A 20,385-nucleotide genomic window follows, 5' to 3' on the forward strand; every position below is an offset into this window, starting at 1 on the left:
GCGCCGCAGCTCCGGAGCGGGCGAGTGACGCAGGCTGTATTGGAAGGGTGCAAGGTGGGGGCAGGGCCGCTCTGCGCAGGCTCCGACGGCCAGAATTCCGCGACACGCGCTACCGCTGCAGCCCGCGCGCAGGACTCCTTCCACTGGGGCGCCAGCAGCGCGAGGCCACCAGTATCCTCACCACACGCGTCCCGCGGGGCACAGCACCCGCCGGAAAATGCGAGGCGGAAGCAAGCGCTTCCGGGGGTCAAGGGGCAGCGGCAAGATGGCGTCTCCCATGGAGCTGAGCTGCTGGGGAGGAGACTGGGGGCTACCGTCCGTGCACACGGAGTCCTTGATTGTCATGGTAACAGCCGGGGGGGAGGTCGACCCAATCAGCTCGTGGGAGGTGAGGAGGGGAAGTAGCTCGCGCCCCATCGGCTCGCGGACCGGGATGACCCCAGCGGGGCGGCGCTGGGGCGGTTGGGGAGGCTCTGCCGCTGCAGCTGACCGGGTGCTGTTGCCGGGCGCAGGGTCCTAGTTCCCGTCTCAGTTTCGGCGGAGCCGGCTGCCTTCGGCGCTCGCAAACGGCCTCCGCTCCCGTTGCAGCGCGGCCCCCAGCTACAGCCCCGTCGGTGCCCTGCTCGGCCGCGGGAAATCCTACCCCGGGCTGTGGCCGTTGAAATAACTCCGGGAAGGGGTTCCCTTCCATCACCGGCCTGTGTCTGAGGTGTGTTACAGTTCATGCCACCGGCCGGTTCCCTGATACCGAATGGCGCGTTATTTATAGCTATCATGAGACTCTGTGTAGGCTACAGCAAAGCGATGCTGCCTTCCCTGGCAAGTGCTATTGGCAGAGGTGAACAAAAAGCCCATTAATTGAAGTGTAGCAACATTATCGTTCACTTCTGTGTCTTTGGTGATTGTTCAGTATGGAAAATTATTTCTTTAACCCTAAATGACAGTCTGAGGAATTCACAACCTTAAATACTAATCCTGATATCTGATCTGCTTTGATGAACTTTTACACCATTGCAGAGCTGCCCTGAAGTCATTGAGCCTGCACAGGTGAGATTGCATGGGCAGGAGGTAGTGAATTGCTGCCATATCTTTTTCCATGTAGTCTCTAGAGCAGGGGTGGTCAGCCTGAATCTGAGAAGGAGCCAGAATTTACCAATGTACATTGCCAAAGAGTCACAGTAATACATCAGCAGCCCCTCCATCAGCTCTCTCCCTCCCCCACCCCCGGCTCCTAGCTCCTCCCACCCACCAGCCGCCTGGTCAGCACTTCCCCCTCTCTCCCTGCACCTCCTGATCAGCTGTATCGCAGGGTACAGGAGGCTCTGGAAGGGAGGGGGAGGAGCGATGACAGGGAAGGCTCAGGGGAGGGGGCGGGAAGGGTGGAGTGGGTGCAGGGCCTGTGACAGAGCCCGGGGTTGAGCAGTGAGCACCCTCAGGCACATTGGAAAGTTGGCGCCTGTAGCTCCAGCCGCGGAGTCAGTGCATATACAGGGAACTTCATATTAACTTCTGAAGAGTCAGATGTGGCTCCGCAGCCACAGGTTGGCCACCCCTGCTCTAGAGCCCATAATAATGCCTAGTCACATAATTCCAAGGTCTCCCTACAACGTAGGGTTAGTTTGGATACTTGTATTATCTGTTTGCAGTACGGCACTGATGTTGTCAGAATTTTTCTAGGAAACTATGAGTTAAGAATAATGTCCTGACATTTAAAAATTATTCCAGCTAACCACCACTGCCTGAAACTGCCTAAATCAACCCTTTAGCAATTAGTATAAATACAAGTTACAGCAAGAAATTCTAACTCTTAGCACAAAAGGGTTAATGTTAGTCATCTATCTGTTAAAAAATACACTGAATCTGCATAATGAAGTTTAGATCATATACCAATAACAACATGGCTACCCAGAAGTGCTCTAGTTTAGTGATATCAATTCTTAAAGAGATCACGTTTTTTTGGAAATGCTGACTAGAATTTTTAATGCAACTTTTATTACAGGCTTATGCCAGATTTTCTGGTGCTCCAGTGAAAGTGAATGCTATTGATAACTCATGGAGAGCTCCAAAAGGTATTTACTTTTGTAATTTTTTTTCCTGGACACACTAGCCATTTTACGAATCAAGGCCTGAGCTTGCAAACACTTGTATGTACATGCCAAACTTTTACACATGCGAGTAATCTATTTGACTTCAGTGGGTCTACTCACATTAATGAAGTTAAGCATGAATGTAAATATGTTTACAACAGCAAGCCTGGAAACTATATGACAGTAAAGTGCTATCTGGAGGGTATAAATAGTATATCCTGGATCACTATGTAAATTTGATGCAACTGACAATAAAAAAAAACACTGAAACTGACTATAGTTTTGTCAAACACACAAAGTAAACAAATTGAATCAGAAAAAAATAAAAAATTTCTAATCTTTCAGCACAGTATAGCTAGAGGTTATTTGTTACTGTTCAGAATAGTAGCCACAGAACTTTCAAATGGAAATTAGATTATCAAGTTGCCAGTGTTCCTTTAAATTAGGTGTAACTTGGTTGGAAGATGAATGTAAGCGTCAAGTATAATTTGTGCCAATCTGAATGTGCAAAATCATGCTGAATTTGCACAAAGGTGGATCAAAAGGAGAGTGTATGAGAAATACAACTAAGAGGTGAGTTTAAGATAAGATGCTAGAGAGGCCTTTATTTTGGACCCTCCTGCTAGTTTATTTCCTTTGCCATTGGCATGTAAATTGCATTTCTTTTGCACAACTCTGGAAACCAAATCAGTGCAAGTTAAACTAATTTGCCACTTCTACCTGTCACATGATTAGCTTGTGTACCACTTATATCCACACAGAACTTGGCCCCTTATGACTTGTAGGGCTAAATTCATCCCTGGTATATCTCTTTGACTTGAATGAATTGCATCAGGAACCAATTTAACATATTTGCTCATAAAGTTTGTATTTTTCAACAAATAACTGTAAGGAAAGAACAGTAAATTCATCTAATTCTCCAAAACTCTGGTTCAATAATAAGAGTCTTATTTACTTGTATTACGGTAGCAGATAAAGACCCAACCAAATCTAGTCCCATTGTGCTAGGTACTGTACAAATATATATCATAGAATATCAGGGGTAGAAGGGACCTCAGGAGGTCATCTAGTCCACCTTTCTGCGTCAACAGACCATCCTCAAGCTAAATATTCCCAGCCAGGGCTTTGTCAAGCCTGACCGTTAAAACCTCTAAGGAAGAAGATTCCATCACTCCCTAGGTAAACCCATTCCTGTGCTGGCCAGCCACCCTCCTAGTGAAAGTTTATCTCCTATATCCAACCTAACCTCCCACCACTGCAACTGTGAGGAGCCATTTACTCCTTGTTCTGTCATCAGACCAGCTGATAACAGTCTTAGATCGATCCTCTTTGGAACCCCTCTCAGGTAGTTGAAAGCAGCTATTCAAATCACCCCTCAGTTTCTCGTCTGCACGACTTAAACAGATCCAAGTTCCCTAGCCTCTCCTTATAGAGTCGTGCTCCAGCCCTCTAATATATTTTTGTTGCCCTCCCCGCATGGGACTCTTTACCCAATCTTTTCCACATCTCTTCTGAGTGTGGGGTCCAAAACTGGACCCAGTACCCAGATGAAGGCCTCACCAATGTCTAGAATGGAGAGGGAATGATCATGTCCTTCGATCTGCTGCGGCAGTGCCGTACTTTACAGCCCAATGCCGATTAGCCTCCTTGGCAACAAGGGCACACTGTTTGACGTCATATCCAGGCTCGTCGTCCACTGCTAACCCTAGCGGACCTTTTCTGCATTGAACTGCTACCCCTACGCATTGTCCCTATCGTTATGCGTGCTATGGATTCTTCGTCCTAAGTGCAGGATTCTGCACTTGCTCCTTGTTGGAATCCTCATCAGATTTTCTATTTGGCCGCAATCTCTAATTATTTCAGGTCCTAATGTATCTCTATCCCTACACCTCGCAGTTATCTATCTAGCTCCTCCCAGATTTAGGTCTCTGCAAAACTTAGCTGAGGGTGCAGTCCATGCTACTCCCTAGATGCATTGATGAGATTGATTGAACCAAACCGCGCCGCCCAGGAGCGACGACCTTGGGCACTCACGCTTGATATCCGCGCCAATCTAACCATGGAGCCATGGATCACTACGGTGCTACCACTTTCGTCCACCCTTATAGTCCATTCAATTCCAGCCCATACCTTCTTTAACGGCTGGCAATAGAATAACTGTTGGCGAGGACCGTAATCAAAAGCTTTGCTAAATCAGAATAACACATCACGACCTGCTTCCGCCCCTCATGGAGCCAGTTATGTCGTCATAAAGGCATTAGGTAGTCAGATGCATGACTTGCTCTTGGTGAATCCAGTGCCGAGGCTGGTCCTGATCACCTTCCTCTCCTCGAAGTGCTTCAGATTGATTCCTTGAGGACCTGCTCCATGATTTTTCCAGGGACTGAGGGGAGGCTGCCTGGCCTGTAGCTTCCCGGATCCTCGTCCTTCCCTTTTTTAAAGATGGGCACTACATTAGCCTTTTTCCAGTCATCTGGGACCTCCCCCGATCACCAGGAATTTTCAAAGATAATGGTCAATGGCTCTGCAGTCACATCCACCAACTCCTTTAGCACCCTCAGATGCAGTACTTCCAGCCCCATGGACTTGTGCTCTTACAGCTTTTCTAAATAGTCCCAAACCACTTCTTTCTCCACAGAGGGCTGGTCACTTCTTCCCCATGTTGTGCAGCCCAGTGCAGTAGTCTGGGAGCTGACCTTGTTCATGAAGACAGGCAAAAAAAGGATTGAGTACATTAGCTTTTTCCACATCCTGTGTCACTGGGTTGCCTCCCTCATTCAGTAAGGGGCCCACACTTTCCTTGACTTTCTTCTTGTTGCTAACATACCTGAAGAAACCCTTCTTGTTACTCTTAACATGTCTTGCTAGCTGCAACTCCAAGTGTGATTTGGCCTTCCTGATTTCACTCTTGCATGCCTGAGCAATATTTTTATACTTCTCCCTGGTCATTTGTCCAAGCTTCCACTTCTTGTAAGCTTCTTTTTTGTGTTTAAGATCAGCAAGGATAAGCCAAGCTGGTCGCCTGCGATATTTACTTTTCTTTCCACACATGGGGATGGTTTGTTCCTGCAATCTCAATAAGGATTCTTTAAAATACAGCCAGCTCTCTTGGACTCCTTTCCCTATAAGGTCATTCCCCCCCCGCCCATAAATATAATCTGTATGCGCCCCGTTGGGAACCAGGGCTGGAGCTGCAGCTGGAAGCAGAACTGGGGTTGGCAGCAGAGCTGCAGGCGGGAGCGGAGTCATGGCTGGGAGTGGGGCTGTGGCCAGGCCGTGGTCATGGCCAGAAGCCAAAGCTCGGGCCTTAGCTGGAGACAGGGCTGGGGCAGAGCCAGAGTGGAACTGTGTGGCACTCCCTCCTCGCCCCCTGTGGGGGCTGGCCTGGGCTGTGTCCAGGGCCGAGAGCAGAGCAATGGCTGGGCGACAGGGCCTTTGCTGGGGGCAGGTCTGGGACCTGCAGAGCTGGAGGCAGAACAGGGCTGGGTGGCTTTCCCTCCCTGTCCTCCCAAGGGGGCTGGCCTGGGCCTCACCATGCCCCCCTGGAATGTTTCTCCACGCCTCCTGAGTGGGGGACACCCCACAGTTTGGGGACCACTGCTGTAGGCTGTCCCAAAGAGTTTACAATCTTAAACCACAATCCTGCAATCTGGTGTGTTCAGATGGACCCTCACACCATTGTGAGGAGTCCCACTGAAGTCAGTGAGGTTCCATAAGGGTACAGGGATCTGCCTGCTCAGATCAGATTGTGGTCCTAGTTTAAGGCAAGACATTACTGAGGGTTAAAACAAATGGAGGAGAAAGATGAGAGAATGGGCTAACAGACTAGCTGTGTGTACAAGTTGTAGGTTTACAGGCTGAAATTTTTAAATAGGAATCTACAGTTAGGTACCTAAACAAGTAGCCTGCTTTTCAAAAGTGCCAAGCACCCAGCATATGCCATTGACTTCAGTCTGACTGTGAGGTGGTCCTGTCTTTGTATGGATTCTTTTTTGTGCTAACTATGGCCCTGATTGTGCAAACACACAAACAACCTTAATGAAGTTCTTTGTTATGTAAAGCTAAACACTTGCATCAGTATTTGCTGGATTAGGGCCCATTTCAAATTAGACTGAAAGTGTCCGGTGTAAATTCTGTTGACAGTATAATTTTCACTTCTTAGGAGATGTGCCAGTGTTAATATCAGAAGACACAGTTATTGCTCAGCCAGCAAAAATACTAAACTTCTTAAGAAAACAGGTAGGTTTCTAACTTACTGAAGAGAAGTGTTGGGTTTAGTTCAGTTTAATTTAATTTGCAACTTGTTTTTTTCCTCTATCATGTAACATTTCTACCTGTCTCTCAATATTTATCTGTAAATATCCATATAGATGGTTTCTAATAACATAAAGCTCGATTCTGCAACTCTTATTTTCGTAGATTAGTATTAGGTCACTTCATTTTGACTACTCATAAGTAATTGCTTCTCAAGCATAAATAAGGATGGCAGAGTGTGGACCATGGTTAGCTGTTTAAGAAGGATTAACCTTAACCCTTCTAAGGTTTAAATATAAAACAAACAACAAAAGCTTCATTAAGCAGGCTGACCCAGCCTGAGTTGTGTATTAAGTGTTCAAATAGCTAATCGTTTTCTAATGTTGCTGGTATTTATAGATCACATTTTTATATCAAGTTTTTTACATAACTGGATTATTTTAACAGAAATTTGTATTTTACTTTAAAACTGCTATTATTTTTAATCTGCTGTGAGGATTTTTTGGATAGCAAAACAAAGAAAATCTGGAATCATTTTTAGTGATGCACATTTTTGCAATGTACAGTTTTACTTTTGGTGAGCTGCATCTAGAATGTTAAGTAATCTGCAAAGGGTGGGAGTTGGTTTGTACAGTTTTTCTGTCTTTATAATGTAGGAAGAGGGCCTAAAATGGTATTGTCTCTTTTTTTTTTTTTTTCCCCCTTGCTTTGTTTTTACATTAGAAATTCAGTTCCTGTCTCACCTGGAAGAGTCTGTGATGACTAGAAAGTTAGTGATATTATGACATCAGAAGAATTAAGAGAGTGAAAGCTGAGAATTGGAGCTGGGAAAGGATTTTTAATCACACTGTTAAATAGGTGTTAATCCCAAGAATTTTAGACATCAATGACTAAGGAATCTCTTGGAGAAAAGACATTGGCTAGAGATTCAATATCTCTCTCTTTCCAGTCAAGGTGTGAGAACTAACAATACGCATCCTCCGAGATATCCAAGAGGTCTTCCACAAAAACTGGGAAGAAAAGCATTAACGCTCCCAATATGTCAAAACTTGTCTCTTTTTGACAAAACAAACTTCCAAATCCTCTTTATACAATGTAAAGACTGAAAAAGTGGGCACAAGATCCAATTAACAAAAAATCTGTTGCAGGTCACCTTTTAAAAGGAACAAATGTATACCTGCATAAATTTGTGTGTATCTCTTAGCCTTGCATTCTTCGAGACGTTTCTCACTTCTGCTCTAGAAACCAGGAATGGTACAGAATAGTTTATACACATATCCACTTCTCTTTTCTTTCCTTGTGCAGTGAACTATAAGGCTAAACATCAGGGGTCAGATTCTGATCTCAGCTGACTTAAATGGAATTGATTTGTTGACTTCAGTGTAATTGAGTCTAGAATTTTGGTCTATGGTACCTTTAGCATTCAGACAGTGTTTACATTTCTAAAATGGTAACTTTGAAAAATAACAAATAAAAGGGTGTTTTGGTTTACTCTTCATACATCACCATATGTGCATGAGGCTTTACAGAAAATTGAGAGAGCTATCAGCTGGAGGAGTTCAGTACAGAATTGGGACCTGAGTAATACTTTTTGCAGCTGTTTTACTCTGCTGCTGCTTGGAAAGCAGTTAAAGGCAGGCTGTTTTTCTGGACCTTCCTCCCCAGTGGAGGCTGAGGATACTGAGAGGAGTAGAGAGGTTGGGCAGGGAGAGGTTTAGCGTAGCGGGTATGGGTGATTAAAGGAAGGAAATTTCAGTAGGTATGCATTTTCCATTCTTAGACTGAAGGACTTAAAATTACTTTGGTTACTTGACCTGCTTAATAACTGTTTAGCTCTACAGAAGTCACCAGTTGTGGGACTTCTTTTCTGTGTGAGAATGTTCATGTGACACTATGTGTGTTGCATGTGTGTTTTTTAACTTGACAGAAGTACAATGCTGATTATGAACTATCTGCAAAACAAGGAGCTGACACACTGGCATACATTGCACTACTTGAAGAAAAACTGCTTCCTGCTGTGGTAAGCATCTACTAACACAGAATGATGGTCAAGATAAAAAGTGATTAATAATTAAATAGTGCCTAATATGAGACATTTTAAAGGAACTTCGTTTTCAGAGAAAGGGTGATGAACGCTTTCAGACATCGAATGGAATTGGCTATACATTATTAGTAAATATTTGTGAAGGTGTTAGGCAGCATGCATTGCTCCAAGAGGATTCTTATGGAAGATGGTCATTGGTGTTGACTGTGGAGACATAGCAGTCACACCACAGTTATGGCTGCAACTTACTTCCTTTTTTAGGCCCAATTTTGATAGTACTTCTAACTGCTTCCAAAAATTTGGGAGGGGGGGCAAGGTAGTTGAAAGCAGCTATCAAATTGCCAGACCAGACAGGCTCAATGCAAAAGGATAAATGGACACAAATCTGACATCAGGAATCATAACATTCAAAAACCAGTAGAACACTTCAACATCTCTGGTCATTCAGTAACAGACTTAAAGGTGGCAATTTTGCAACAGAAAAGCTTCAAAAACAGACTCCAACGAGAAACTTCGGAACTTGAACTAACATGCAAACTAGATACCATCAATTTAGGTTTGAATAGAGACTGGGAATGGCTGAGCCATTACACACATTGAATCTATTTCCCCTTGTTAAATATCCTCACACCTTCTTGTCAAACTGTCTGTAATGGGCTATTTTGATCATCATTACAGAAGTTTTTTCTCTTAATTAATTAGCTTCTTAGAGTTGGTAAGGCAACTCCCACCTTTTTATGTTCTGTGTATGCGTATATATATCTCCTTACTATAAGAACGGCCATACTGGGTCAGACCAAAGGTCCATCTAGCCCAGTATCCTGTCTACCAACAGCGGCCAATGCCAGGTGCCCCAGAGGGAGTGAACCTGACAGGCAAAGATCAAGTGATCTCTCTCCTGCCATCCATCTCCACCCTCTGGCAAACAGAGTCTAAGGATGCAATTCCTTACCCATCGTGGCTAATAGCCATTAATGGACTTAACCTCCTTGAATTTATCCAGTTCTCTTTTAAATGCTGTTTATAGTCCTAGCCTTCACAACCTCCTCAGGTAAGGAGTTCCACAAGTTGACTGTGCGCTATGTGAAGAAAAACTTCCTTTTATTTGTTTTAAACCTGCTGCCTATTAATTTCATTTGGTGACCCCTAGTTCTTGTATTATGGGAATAAGTAAATAACTTTTCCTTATCTACTTTCTCCACATCACTCATAATTTTATATACCTCTATCATATCCCCCCTTAGTATCCTCTTTTCCAAGCTGAAAAGTCCTAGCCTCTTTAATCTCTCCTCATATGGGACCCTCTCCAAACCCCTAATCATTTTAGTTGCCCTTAACTGAACCTTTTCTAGTGCCAGCATAACTGGCACTAGTATAACAGTATACTATGTATTCCATTCTATGCATCTGATGAAGTGGGCTGTAGCCCACGAAAGCTTATGCTCAAATAAATTAATTAGTCTCTAAGGTGCCACAGGTACTCCTGTTCTTTTTGCGGATACAGACTAACATGGCTGCTATTCTGATTCAAAATTAAGGTTCTCTAACAACCTTAACTCTGACTATTAATATCCACGTTCTAACAGTCCACCAGTAGCCTCCATACCTCAGTCACATCTACCATAGGCCACAAGCCCTCACCAGCATACTGTGAATTACAGTTAAGATGTAGAACTCTGTAGCTAGTAGGATTACCTCTATATTGGAGTTGTATGACTTTGGCTCCAGTTTGAACAGGAAACCATTACCTACCATACTACAGGTCTACCAAATCTCACAGACTGGTGCTGATTTTAACCTAGCCTCTTCACTTTCATCTACTTCCTGAGAGAAATAAGCACCAATATCTTCCTCATCCCACTTAGTTCTGTAACTGTCTCAAACCCAGTCCCTCATTTTGTTCCTCAGGGAAGGATATAGTGTGTGATAGTGATATAATCTTTTCCTATGACATCAACACTGCACCATAACCTTCACTTTGAATGTTATGCATTAACTACAATGTCCTAATGTCTTAACTTAATAGGAGCATAATTACAGCCTTAACTGTCTCTTAATGCTTTGGGTATGGGAATATAATTTAGTAAGGAGCCTGCTTGCTTTTTTTAATACTATGAAAATTCCTATTATTTGTGTAACAGAGAACCTTAACACAGTCTTTATAAAGAGAAGCATATTCTTTTCATTAGAATTCCTAATAACTCTTGTTCATGTTCTTCACTATGTTGATACAGCTGCACACATTCTGGGTTGAGGCTGAAAATTACTGTACTGTGACAAAGCCATGGTTTGCTTCAAGGATTCCGTTTCCATTGAGTTTGTATCTACCTGGGAAGATGTCCAGGGAAGCACTTAACAGGATCCTGCTGACGAGGGGAGAGCCTCCACTTTACAGTTTGAGCGAAGTAGAAGCACGGGTATGCTTTGCTTTATGAGTAGCGTAGGTCACAAATTGGTACTGACAAGGGGAAGAACTGAAATGGAGACTTACGTTGTGTAATGATAAACGCTGTTCTGCATACTAGTCTTCCCACTTTTTATTGCTCTTAGGTCAATTTTTCTCTTGTTAGATATACAGAGATGGCAAGGAGTGCCTAAATCTTCTATCAAACAGATTGGGAACATCTCAGTTTTTCTTTGGAAATACGTGAGTGTATTTTTTATGATTGGTAGTCATCTCACATATTGCATGCTCTAACATTATTGATTAATTGCAAGAAGCTCTCATGCTGCTCCACAAGAGGTTCATGTTTAACATTTATCTTTGGAGGTAAGATCTGAAGAGAAATGTATATGTTATAACGAAACATAGTGCTTCAGTGTCAGTCTGTTCAGACAGGGGTCTTGGTGAACCAAAGATGATGATTTTTTCACTAGAACCTTCTGTGCTTTCTCCACTTATTTATATGCCTTTTTCTGGTGATGGCCGTTGCTTGAACAAGATAATTAAAACCAGGCCCATCCACTTTAACTGTAGCAAACTCCCAATTTTGGCCACATCATGCTTCCTCAATCCCCAAGTGTGGAAGGCCCTGAATACAGTATACCCACAGGAGGTCTACTGTGCAGGTGGACATCCTATGTGTGCTAGCTCAGCAGCTCTCTCCAAAGTAGTTCTGGGTGATTTGGAAGCAGGAAAAGAGAGGGGCAAAGGTGTGGTAGTTATCTAAATTGATGCAGTGATCCTCCCACACTTCTATTTATGGGCTGTAATGCTGAATGTACTAGTGCTTTGTGGCCTGTGAGCGGATTCTGTTTCCCTGCATAAGTTTGTTCACTTGGTCTCTGCACAGGAGACCACACTGTTCCAGAGGTGGTGCAAGAAATGGTTTGTAATGTGACTTGAATGCCTGCCATACATGGAAGCAGGGCTGAATTTTAATTCTGAAATTATGCTGCTTGAGTGTGTAGGGCCCTCTCAGATTCAGAAGCTCTAAAGTCAGTAGATGTGCACCCAGCTGATGGTGTGATGGAGTCCCAGAATAATTGGTTAAATTGTGTTTTGCATTTGTTTGGTATGCGCTCAGAAAGTGGTTTATGGAGTACCGCATTGTTAATGTTTTGTCTGTTTTTACATTCTCTATAGGCCTACAACCTTAGATGCCTTTGTATTTGGTTTTCTCGCACCTCTTTATAAAGTGCACTTCCCTACAGTCCAATTACAAGAGCACTTGAAACAGCTTTCCAACCTGTGTCGCTTCTGTGATGACATCCTGAGTGGCTACTTTAGACTTAACGTTACAGGTAAGTCATGTTTGTTTTTCTTCTTCAACATGTATACTATATCCAAAAGAAGGATGCCAAATTGAAGCTATATTAGTCAGTTACAAAGCTACAACTTTGGCCTGTGGCTTTTCATGTTGAGGTCGTGGAGAAGAAATTGAGTCATGATCAGTTCTAAAGTTGTATAGTAGGATAAAGTAATGCTTTTGAACAGTGGACTGACAACAGCATTTGTTTAACATTTTTAAGTAGCTTCTCCTGCCCCTTTCTCTTATCATATATTACACCTCTACCTCGATATAATGCTGTCCTCAGGAGTCAAAAAATTTTACTGTGTTATAGATGAAACCGCGTTATATCGAACTTGCTTTGATCCACTGGAGTGTGCAGCCCCGCCCGCCCAGAGCACTGCTTTACCGCGTTATATCTGAATTTGTGTTATATCAGGTATTGTTATGTTGAGGTAGAGGTGTATTTGGAAATGGGAACAAATCTACATTTGTATGTATGAAACTGAGAAAATGGATTGTTTCTCTTCTTCATCTTTGTTCCTGCAGCCTAAACAGACTTCTTCTTTGGGTTAAGAAGATAACTTAAGTCTATATGGCCAAATTTGGTGGTCCTTAAATTGCGCAGTTCTCCCATTAACATCAGGGGGAGGTTTTGCTTAATAAAGGATGACAACACTTGGCCCTTATTTACCAATTTTTCCTCCTGTATCTAGAATCTGCCCCTTCACTGTCAGATTTCTTTTCCTTTTCTAGAAAACAACCTAGCAGTGTAAGTGACACCAAGATCCATAGTGTGGGTCTTTATCTCGTCACTAGAGAAGGGGATAATGTGAGAGGTTTTAGTTTGCTAGTGCTTCCCATTTGCTACTGCCAATGGATCTGGTCCTTTAACTCAAGCAGTAGCGTTTCATGCTTTTAGATCCAGAGATCCCAGGTTCAATCCTGAAGATGACCCAACCTGAGACATCAGTACACCAGCATTTCATGTTAGGATGTAGATATAAACACAGTACTGACAAAAACTCAAAAAGCCAGACTGATATTACCTCTTCTGATTTACCAGCTGATATAGTGTTAGATGTGTGTGTTGTGGGGGAGGTTTCCCTTTCTTTGGAAGGCTGAGGGAAGGGATAGAAGGCATGGAATATATCTGGGAAGGAAACGGGTACTCTTGCAGTACAGTAGATCAAAGGTTACCAATGTCAGTTGTACAAGAATAATCTTGTCTAGTCAGTCTAGAAATCCTACATAAAATATCTAATGACTTGAGATGGGGAAAGGAAAAGAGGTGAGTTCATAACTTCTCAACCACTTTGGACAAGTTAAGATTAGCATTGCATTTTAAAGACTAAGGGCTTGTCTACACTAGGGGTTCTCAACCTTTTTCTTTTTGAGGCCCTCCCCTCCACCCCAATATGCTATAAAAACACCACAGCCAACCTGTGCCACAATAACTGGTTTTCTGCATGTAAAAGTCAGGACCGGCATAAGGGGGTAGCAACCAGGGCAGTTGTCTAGAGCTCTACAGCACAGGGGCGCCACCAAAGGTACATTGCTTAAATTTGACTTCAGCCCTGGCTAGTGGGACTCGGGGCCCTGGGCTTTAACTTCATGCAGTGTGGCTTTGGCTTTCTACTCCAGGCCCCAGTGAGTCTAATACTGGCCCTGCTTGGCACCCCCCCACCCCCAAAACCTGCTCTTGGCCCCCCAGGAGTCCCTGGACCCATGGTTGAGAACCACTGGTCTATACTACTGCTTAATTTAATGTAAGTTACGTCACTCAGGAATGTGAAAAAACTGCCCCCCTGAGTGACGTAACTTACATTGACTTAAAGCGGTGTTTACACCGGACTGTGTTGGCGGGAGACGCTCTCCCACTGGCATAGCTTCCTCCTCTTGTAGAGTTGAGTAATTACGTCAATGGGACAGTGCTCTCCTGTCAATGTAATAAATCTTCACCAGACATGCTACATTGGCGCCACTGCGTCAATGCAGCAGCACCAATTTTGCATGGTAGTGAAGATAAGCCCTAAGTATTTGACTATTGCAAATCTTGCTTATAGCTTTAACTTTGCTGTCAAACTTCTGTGCAAATGGCTCTTCTGTCTTCTTTGTGGCTAGATGGAGTGAGGAGAAGAATCACAAATTTTGTGAGTTAAGGGGGGATCCTGAAACTTTCTTTTGTTGTTGTAACATGAGGACATGGTTTTTAAAGGGTTGAGAACCACTTAATTCTTTCCTTTAAAGCATGTCAAGAATTAGCAGGGTATATCTATATCTACAAAGGAGTTCAGGTTCAGGATTTCAAATTGGAAACAAAACATTGTCTGCAATACAAAGTGTTTCTTTAATAAAGACCTGTTTATGGGGTGAAAAACTGCATGATCTTTCTGTCCAAAAAAGCTTTGCAACAAACTTGTGAAGCTCCTCTAAATTTCATTTCAATCTTCATCTTTTCTGCTTTGATGCTTTAGGCTTCTCTCCATCTGGACAGGATACGGTAGATGCAAATCTACAGAAACTCACACAGCTTGTAAATAAGGAATCCAACTTGATTGAAAAGGTTATTTTTCTTCAGTCTTTATTTTCCATTAGTTCCTGTGACTTCATTGTTGTTCCCAGCTATTCTTGCATATTGGGGCCTGGTCTGCACTTCAGAGTTATGTCGATGTTAGGTCAACATAAGCTACCTAATTCTGTAAGCATCTACACTAAAATGTAGCTCCCACCGATGTAACTCACTCATTACACCGACTTCCTAACTCCACCTCTGCAAGAGATGTAGCACTTAAATCGATGTAGTTAGGTCGACACAGTGCCAGTGCATATGTCGACTGTTGCTGCCTTTCAGACGCTGTCCCACAATGCCCCATACTGACAGTTAAAGTGGTGCAAGTGCTCCAAGTGACGACATGCACCACCGACACAAGCAGTGTGGCTGTGTAAAACCGATTCAGTTACTGTGGTGGCTGTATGTCGATGTAAATTAGGTTGACTTAATTTTGTAGTTTAGACTTGCCTTAAATAATCATTGTAACTTTACAATGCAAATTCTTTCTTTCCTTGTTTCTTTGCTAAGGCGCTAATTTACATAGAAAAACATGAACATAACGTCATTATTCAAAATAAACCAGTAACAAATTCTTGTTCTTCCTGAAGTAACTGTTTCATTGTATTCAAAGCAGTACTGTTGACAAAGGAAATACTGTGTGTTCAAATGTTGGAGGATAACACAACATATTAATAGGAGTATGTATTATTTGTGATGCAGTAGCACCTGCAGGCCTCGTTCCCGGGTCAAGGCCCCATTGTGCTAGTCACTGTACACACATGTAAAATACACAATCCCTGCCTCAAATCTTGTCATATTCCAAACTTATGTCAGCAGTTTTCTTTTGAATAAATGCTGTTAACCAGCAGAATTTGGTTAACCATGTCCCTACGAATAATCCAGATTTCTCCCTGAAAAAGGAATTGGTAATGAGAGAGGCAGCTTTTCACTATCAGGCCTGCAGTTCAGATAATCCATCTGAGCTAGAGACCAAAAGTCCTTCCCATGTAACTGTTCAGGGCCTTGTGTGAATAGTCTTAGTAATCTAGAGATGTCCACATCATCAAATCTGCTGCAGTCTGATACTATCCCTTTTGTTATGGTTTCTGTTATCACCACTTACATCGGCAACTGACAAAGTTTTTTCAGTGTCCTCTAAGATGTGGAACTTGCTCCATATGGACATCCATTTAAGCCCTTTCCTTTCGGTTTGAAGACCCAAAGAGTCTTCTATGTAACTACTTGTCATCCCCTGTCTAGGAACATTCCTTCTTTCCCCTACTCACCCTGTATTTTTAATCCCACATTTGTTCCTTCTAATGCTTGTTGGGTTTTTGTTTTTTTAGTTAATGGTCAGTCAGAAGTTCCCCAGTCTGTCCTGTACTTGGTAAAGGGCACTTGTTTCCAAGGCTGTCTGTCAGAACCTTTCATAAGAACTAAATTACTGGGGAAAATATTTGAGGACACCAAGCACATTAATTCACTAAAAAATGCTACCCAGATGTGACTGAAAATAACACTGAGAAAAATGTCAGTGTATCAAATGGTTTGTTCATGAATAATGTGGAGAATTTCCTGCATTAGGTATTGATTGTAGCATATTTACTGAACTTTATGCACTGTTCTATGTGGAGTGTTTCAAATTCCATTTATTTCTTCTGGGAAGTTAAAATCCTTTTATTCAGAGATTGCTTTTAATATGTCTTTGAAAAGTTCTTATCATGCTCTTTTAGGAATATATTTTATAAATCATTAGCTAATTGAAATTCCTCCAACTGCTGTGCAGCACTTCTGAAATTAAAGAATACACTTCTGCAAGGTGCTGAATGCTGCTTCAGGTGCTGAGCAGGTTAATGTACCAGTTGAATTTGGCAGCTGTATGACTTTTGATCCAACAGAATTTGGTTGTCATAAAACTTAGGTACTTCCTTGGAGAAGGTGAGCCACAGCATTCCCTCAATGCTCCAGTTAGATGATTCAAGGAAGAGCCCACATAACTGTCCCACCTCTTCTCTGTCATGATATAAATAGCTATCTCAGCACAAGTAGGAGTTTAGGGATGAGAGAGGAACCAAAGCATCCTTTATGACCAGGGCTGAGAGCAGAAATAGCAGGGTGAGACCACTCACACAAACCTTCGTGACTGAAGGCTCTTGGCATGCATCTGTGTTCTTCTGCATGCCAGATTCAGGTTCCATTTTCTTTCCTGCAGATGGATGACAACCTTCGTAAGAGTCCTCAACATCCCCCTCGGAAGCTGACAACACTCAAACTTAGTGCAGCAGGAGATGAAAGCAGTTCATTGAATCGCTTGTCTCCCTGACAGCCTGTGTTGCCATGTACGTGTGTTTTACTTCAAGTATTCTGCACTTTGCAGTAATTCTTTGCATAAATGTGGTCTGACAAGGGGATGAATCACTTAATATGGTATAAAACATCCCAGGCTGTCTATTCCTATAGGAAAATGTATAGTCCAGAGAACTAACACTAAGCTGAGGATAGAGTGAATCCTTAAACAATGTACTGTATGAAATTGCCTTAACTTCTGGAGATTTCTGCCTTTTAGGCTAGCACATTTGTTGACTAAGATTTCATTTTACTTTTAAGATTTTTGGTTTTACTGTAGCCATGTTGTAGGTTGACCAGGTTGCTATACACTAGTTTAGCTACTTACTCATTGCTTCTAGCGTTTTTCAAGATTTTAGTAGATTACCAAATTCAATTCTAAAATGGGAAAGCAATGAAAGACTATCTTTGATGGCAGACAAGAACTGAAAAGCAATGAGGGATGTTGGCCATTTTTTAATGTGCTTTCACAAATAATGTATTGTGGATGGCTTATGTTTTAAGAGTATGTATATTTTAGAAATTACATTGCACTACTAGGAGGCACAGTGACCAAATGTACTAGAACATCACCTCTGAACCTTTGAGATCTGGCCTTAGTCAAACAAGTTTCATCAGCCTACTGAATAGCCATGCTGCAAAATCACAGCACAAACTATAGTATAGAAAGATTGGCAGAGTTGGTTAAACAAAGGCAAAAGACCAGATTAGCTGGTCTGGACTGAAGTGCATTGGTTAGGGTTGTGTGAAGAAGCTTGCAAAGGCCTTTCTACTTTATAGTGCTGGCCTGTCTCTAACAAGTCATCAGTGTCTCACTTTTATAAGCACTATAATTCACCCAAAAACGAAAACAAAAGCCATCTAATCTTATTCCTTGATCAAGTCCTTGAGAGTGTCACACTGCAAATTCTTCATTGAATTGTTAAAAGAGATGCACGTGTAATTATGTTTCCTCTTAGTATCACTGTCACTTCTAGAAATCGAGATAATTCTGAAATTTTGGTATGTTGACAGATGCTTTATTAATGATATCATCAGATTACTAAAAATGCTCAGCCAAAATGGGAGCTGCTTTTTGTCAAGTGTTAATTAAAGATTTCATCTGAGAGAGAGATGATGCAGACGGGTATATGTGCAAGATTACTGCTAACTTTATTTGCCAAGTCAAACTAAGAAGTCTCTTGACATTTTTCCTCTCAACTATTTCCAGTGTTCAATATATGTAGATAAACTATTTATATAGACAAGACTGTGGATTGTGTAAATACTGTACTTTACTTTATCAGCAAGGAATGTAATCTTAACTTTAACATATCTTGTTATTTATAAATAAAATGTTGGGTCTCCAGTTGACACGTGAAAATAAACTTTGTTACATGCTACTTCTAGAATGATTTAGCAATTTGAGACATACTGAAATCACACACAATAACTGAATAAAATAACTTTCATGTACAGCCCTAGGGTTGTCAAATGTTCTGAATTTTTTTATTGTCTGCATCTTTACGAAATTTAGAATGAGATCATGTTGCATAATTTCTCCAAAGTTCTTTAATAATTTAACAAATGTAATTGTGAAGAAAAGTATAACTTGATTAGTCTGTTTTGTGAATATGTATGTTTGCCCTTTAAAAGCTTGTTTTGTAAAATAGTTGATCTCTTGCTTTGAGATTAAAGGGGTTTTTAAAGCACTTCTTATCCAGAACTAAAAGTTTGTGTTTGAGGCAAAGTTTCCTATGGAGGGATTTGCATATGATCTATGAAACACTTCTACAGAGTAATGAAAGGGAAGCGTAATTGGCAGTTGGTAGAATGAGAGGGATCACGATAGGTGGATCTGTATATTACATTATAGATTTTGTTTAAATTATAAGCTTTTTCAAATAATTAAATGTTTATATTAAATATACACATTATCAAGACTCCTCCAATCTGATTAAATCTGAGTACTGTTTGTTGTTGGAACCCCTTTGGCCAGACTGGAATCAAGCCTCATTTAGTCTTGATTTACCAATTAGTTTAATATTAATATTAAGGGTTTGTATTTAGTGACTACTCATTCCGGTCAGTGGTCAACTGTTGTTAAATCTTTTGTGCAGACCAATATTTAAGCAATGTAACTCAAATGTAAAAATAAACTTTAGGTGGAAATCTTAACCTCTGGTATGAAGACAAACATCAGACTGTGTGCACTACACTTAGGTGGTGGGCAGAGCTTGATGAATCGGTTGTGTCATTCAGTAACTGCCTCAGGCTCAGTTGGAGAATGAAAATGGGTGGCCCTGTGAAGTCACAATGCAGTTCTGTGTGAGCTAAGGCGTACAGTTTGGTGTGGATATCAAGTGTTTAAATATGGCTTGTGTGTATCGTTCCTTTTTTAAAACAAAAATAAAGCAAACTTTTTTCTGTAAGTTTCTCTGTTCTAGTTGCAGGGACATCTGTAATATCCTAAAGAAATAAGATGAGAAGTATAAAGAATGAGCTGCTGTAAATGCGCTCTATTTAAGGCTTCAAAGGCTAACTTTTAAAATGGTCTTTATTTATTTTTGCTGAAAATCTTAGTGGGATAGAGCATGTTCTTATAAATAATTGCATTTTTATAAAGTTACAGCATATATGCCAAAATGGCTTAGAATGGTATTAAGAAAACCACTCAAATTTACTTGATTTCTGGTTAAAATAGTTTTTAAGACTCTCAAAATATGTACCTCGCTTACTCAACGTTACTATTATTTTATTATTTTTGGCATTCCAGTGGAAATCATTCACAATGGTATTTCTCATACATAATATCAATAGATTTTTTTTCTGTTATATATTTAAAACCTTGTTGCTGTAGATCAACTACTCTTTGCTGATCTAAACTATTGAAAGAGCTGTTTAACACACTTACCTAGTCTAACATATTACTTAATGACAAGTTAGATTTAGAATGTACTAATGTAGACTCCAGTTTATCAGAGCACTTAAGCATGTACTTAAAAGCTAAGCCTGTGGCTAAGTGCTTTGCTGAATCGGGGCTGTAGATCACAATCCTGCAAGGTGCTAAGCAACTCCTGTGAGGTGCTGAATTCTCTCAACACTCACTGACACTTCTCACAGAAGTGCTGAGCATGCTGCAGTATTAAGCCCTTTATCATAAAGGCTGGACTCACTACAGAGCAGGTTTAGACTTAAACACTTACAGTGAGCAACAAGCTCATTACTTACAGTAATTGAAACAAGCGCTAAAAAACTTTAATGTGCTCATCTGACAGCCCTGGTATCTGGCTGCTCAAAATCAGTGGCCAAAGGGTCACCGTTAGCACTCCACCCTGAGCAAACCTTTCATCCTTAGCATCAAAGAAGTTATGCAATGTGCAGCACTCA

At 41.6% G+C, this 20,385-nt stretch overlaps 1 protein-coding gene across 2 annotated transcripts; it reads left to right on the forward strand.

Annotated features, from left to right (window-relative positions):
- The first annotated feature begins 246 nt into the window (after nucleotides 1-246).
- Nucleotides 247-19,427, forward strand: MTX3 (metaxin 3). Of its 2 annotated transcripts, XM_032765010.2 has the most exons (9): nucleotides 247-346; nucleotides 2,000-2,069; nucleotides 6,250-6,326; nucleotides 8,269-8,361; nucleotides 10,620-10,802; nucleotides 10,956-11,032; nucleotides 11,972-12,129; nucleotides 14,594-14,682; nucleotides 16,883-19,427. In XM_032765010.2, exons 1-9 carry the CDS (start codon nucleotides 266-268, stop codon nucleotides 16,991-16,993), a joined length of 939 nt encoding a protein of 312 aa, XP_032620901.1. In that variant the 5' UTR covers nucleotides 247-265; the 3' UTR covers nucleotides 16,994-19,427. The 2 variants fall into 2 exon arrangements, with proteins under 2 accessions (XP_032620901.1, XP_032620902.1); XM_032765011.2 differs by lacking the exon at nucleotides 14,594-14,682.
- The last annotated feature ends 958 nt before the right edge of the window (nucleotides 19,428-20,385 follow it).

The sequence above is a fragment of the Chelonoidis abingdonii genome, chromosome 6 (genome assembly GCF_003597395.2).
Source record: "Chelonoidis abingdonii isolate Lonesome George chromosome 6, CheloAbing_2.0, whole genome shotgun sequence".
In the NCBI taxonomy this organism is placed as follows: domain Eukaryota; kingdom Metazoa; phylum Chordata; order Testudines; family Testudinidae; genus Chelonoidis; species Chelonoidis abingdonii.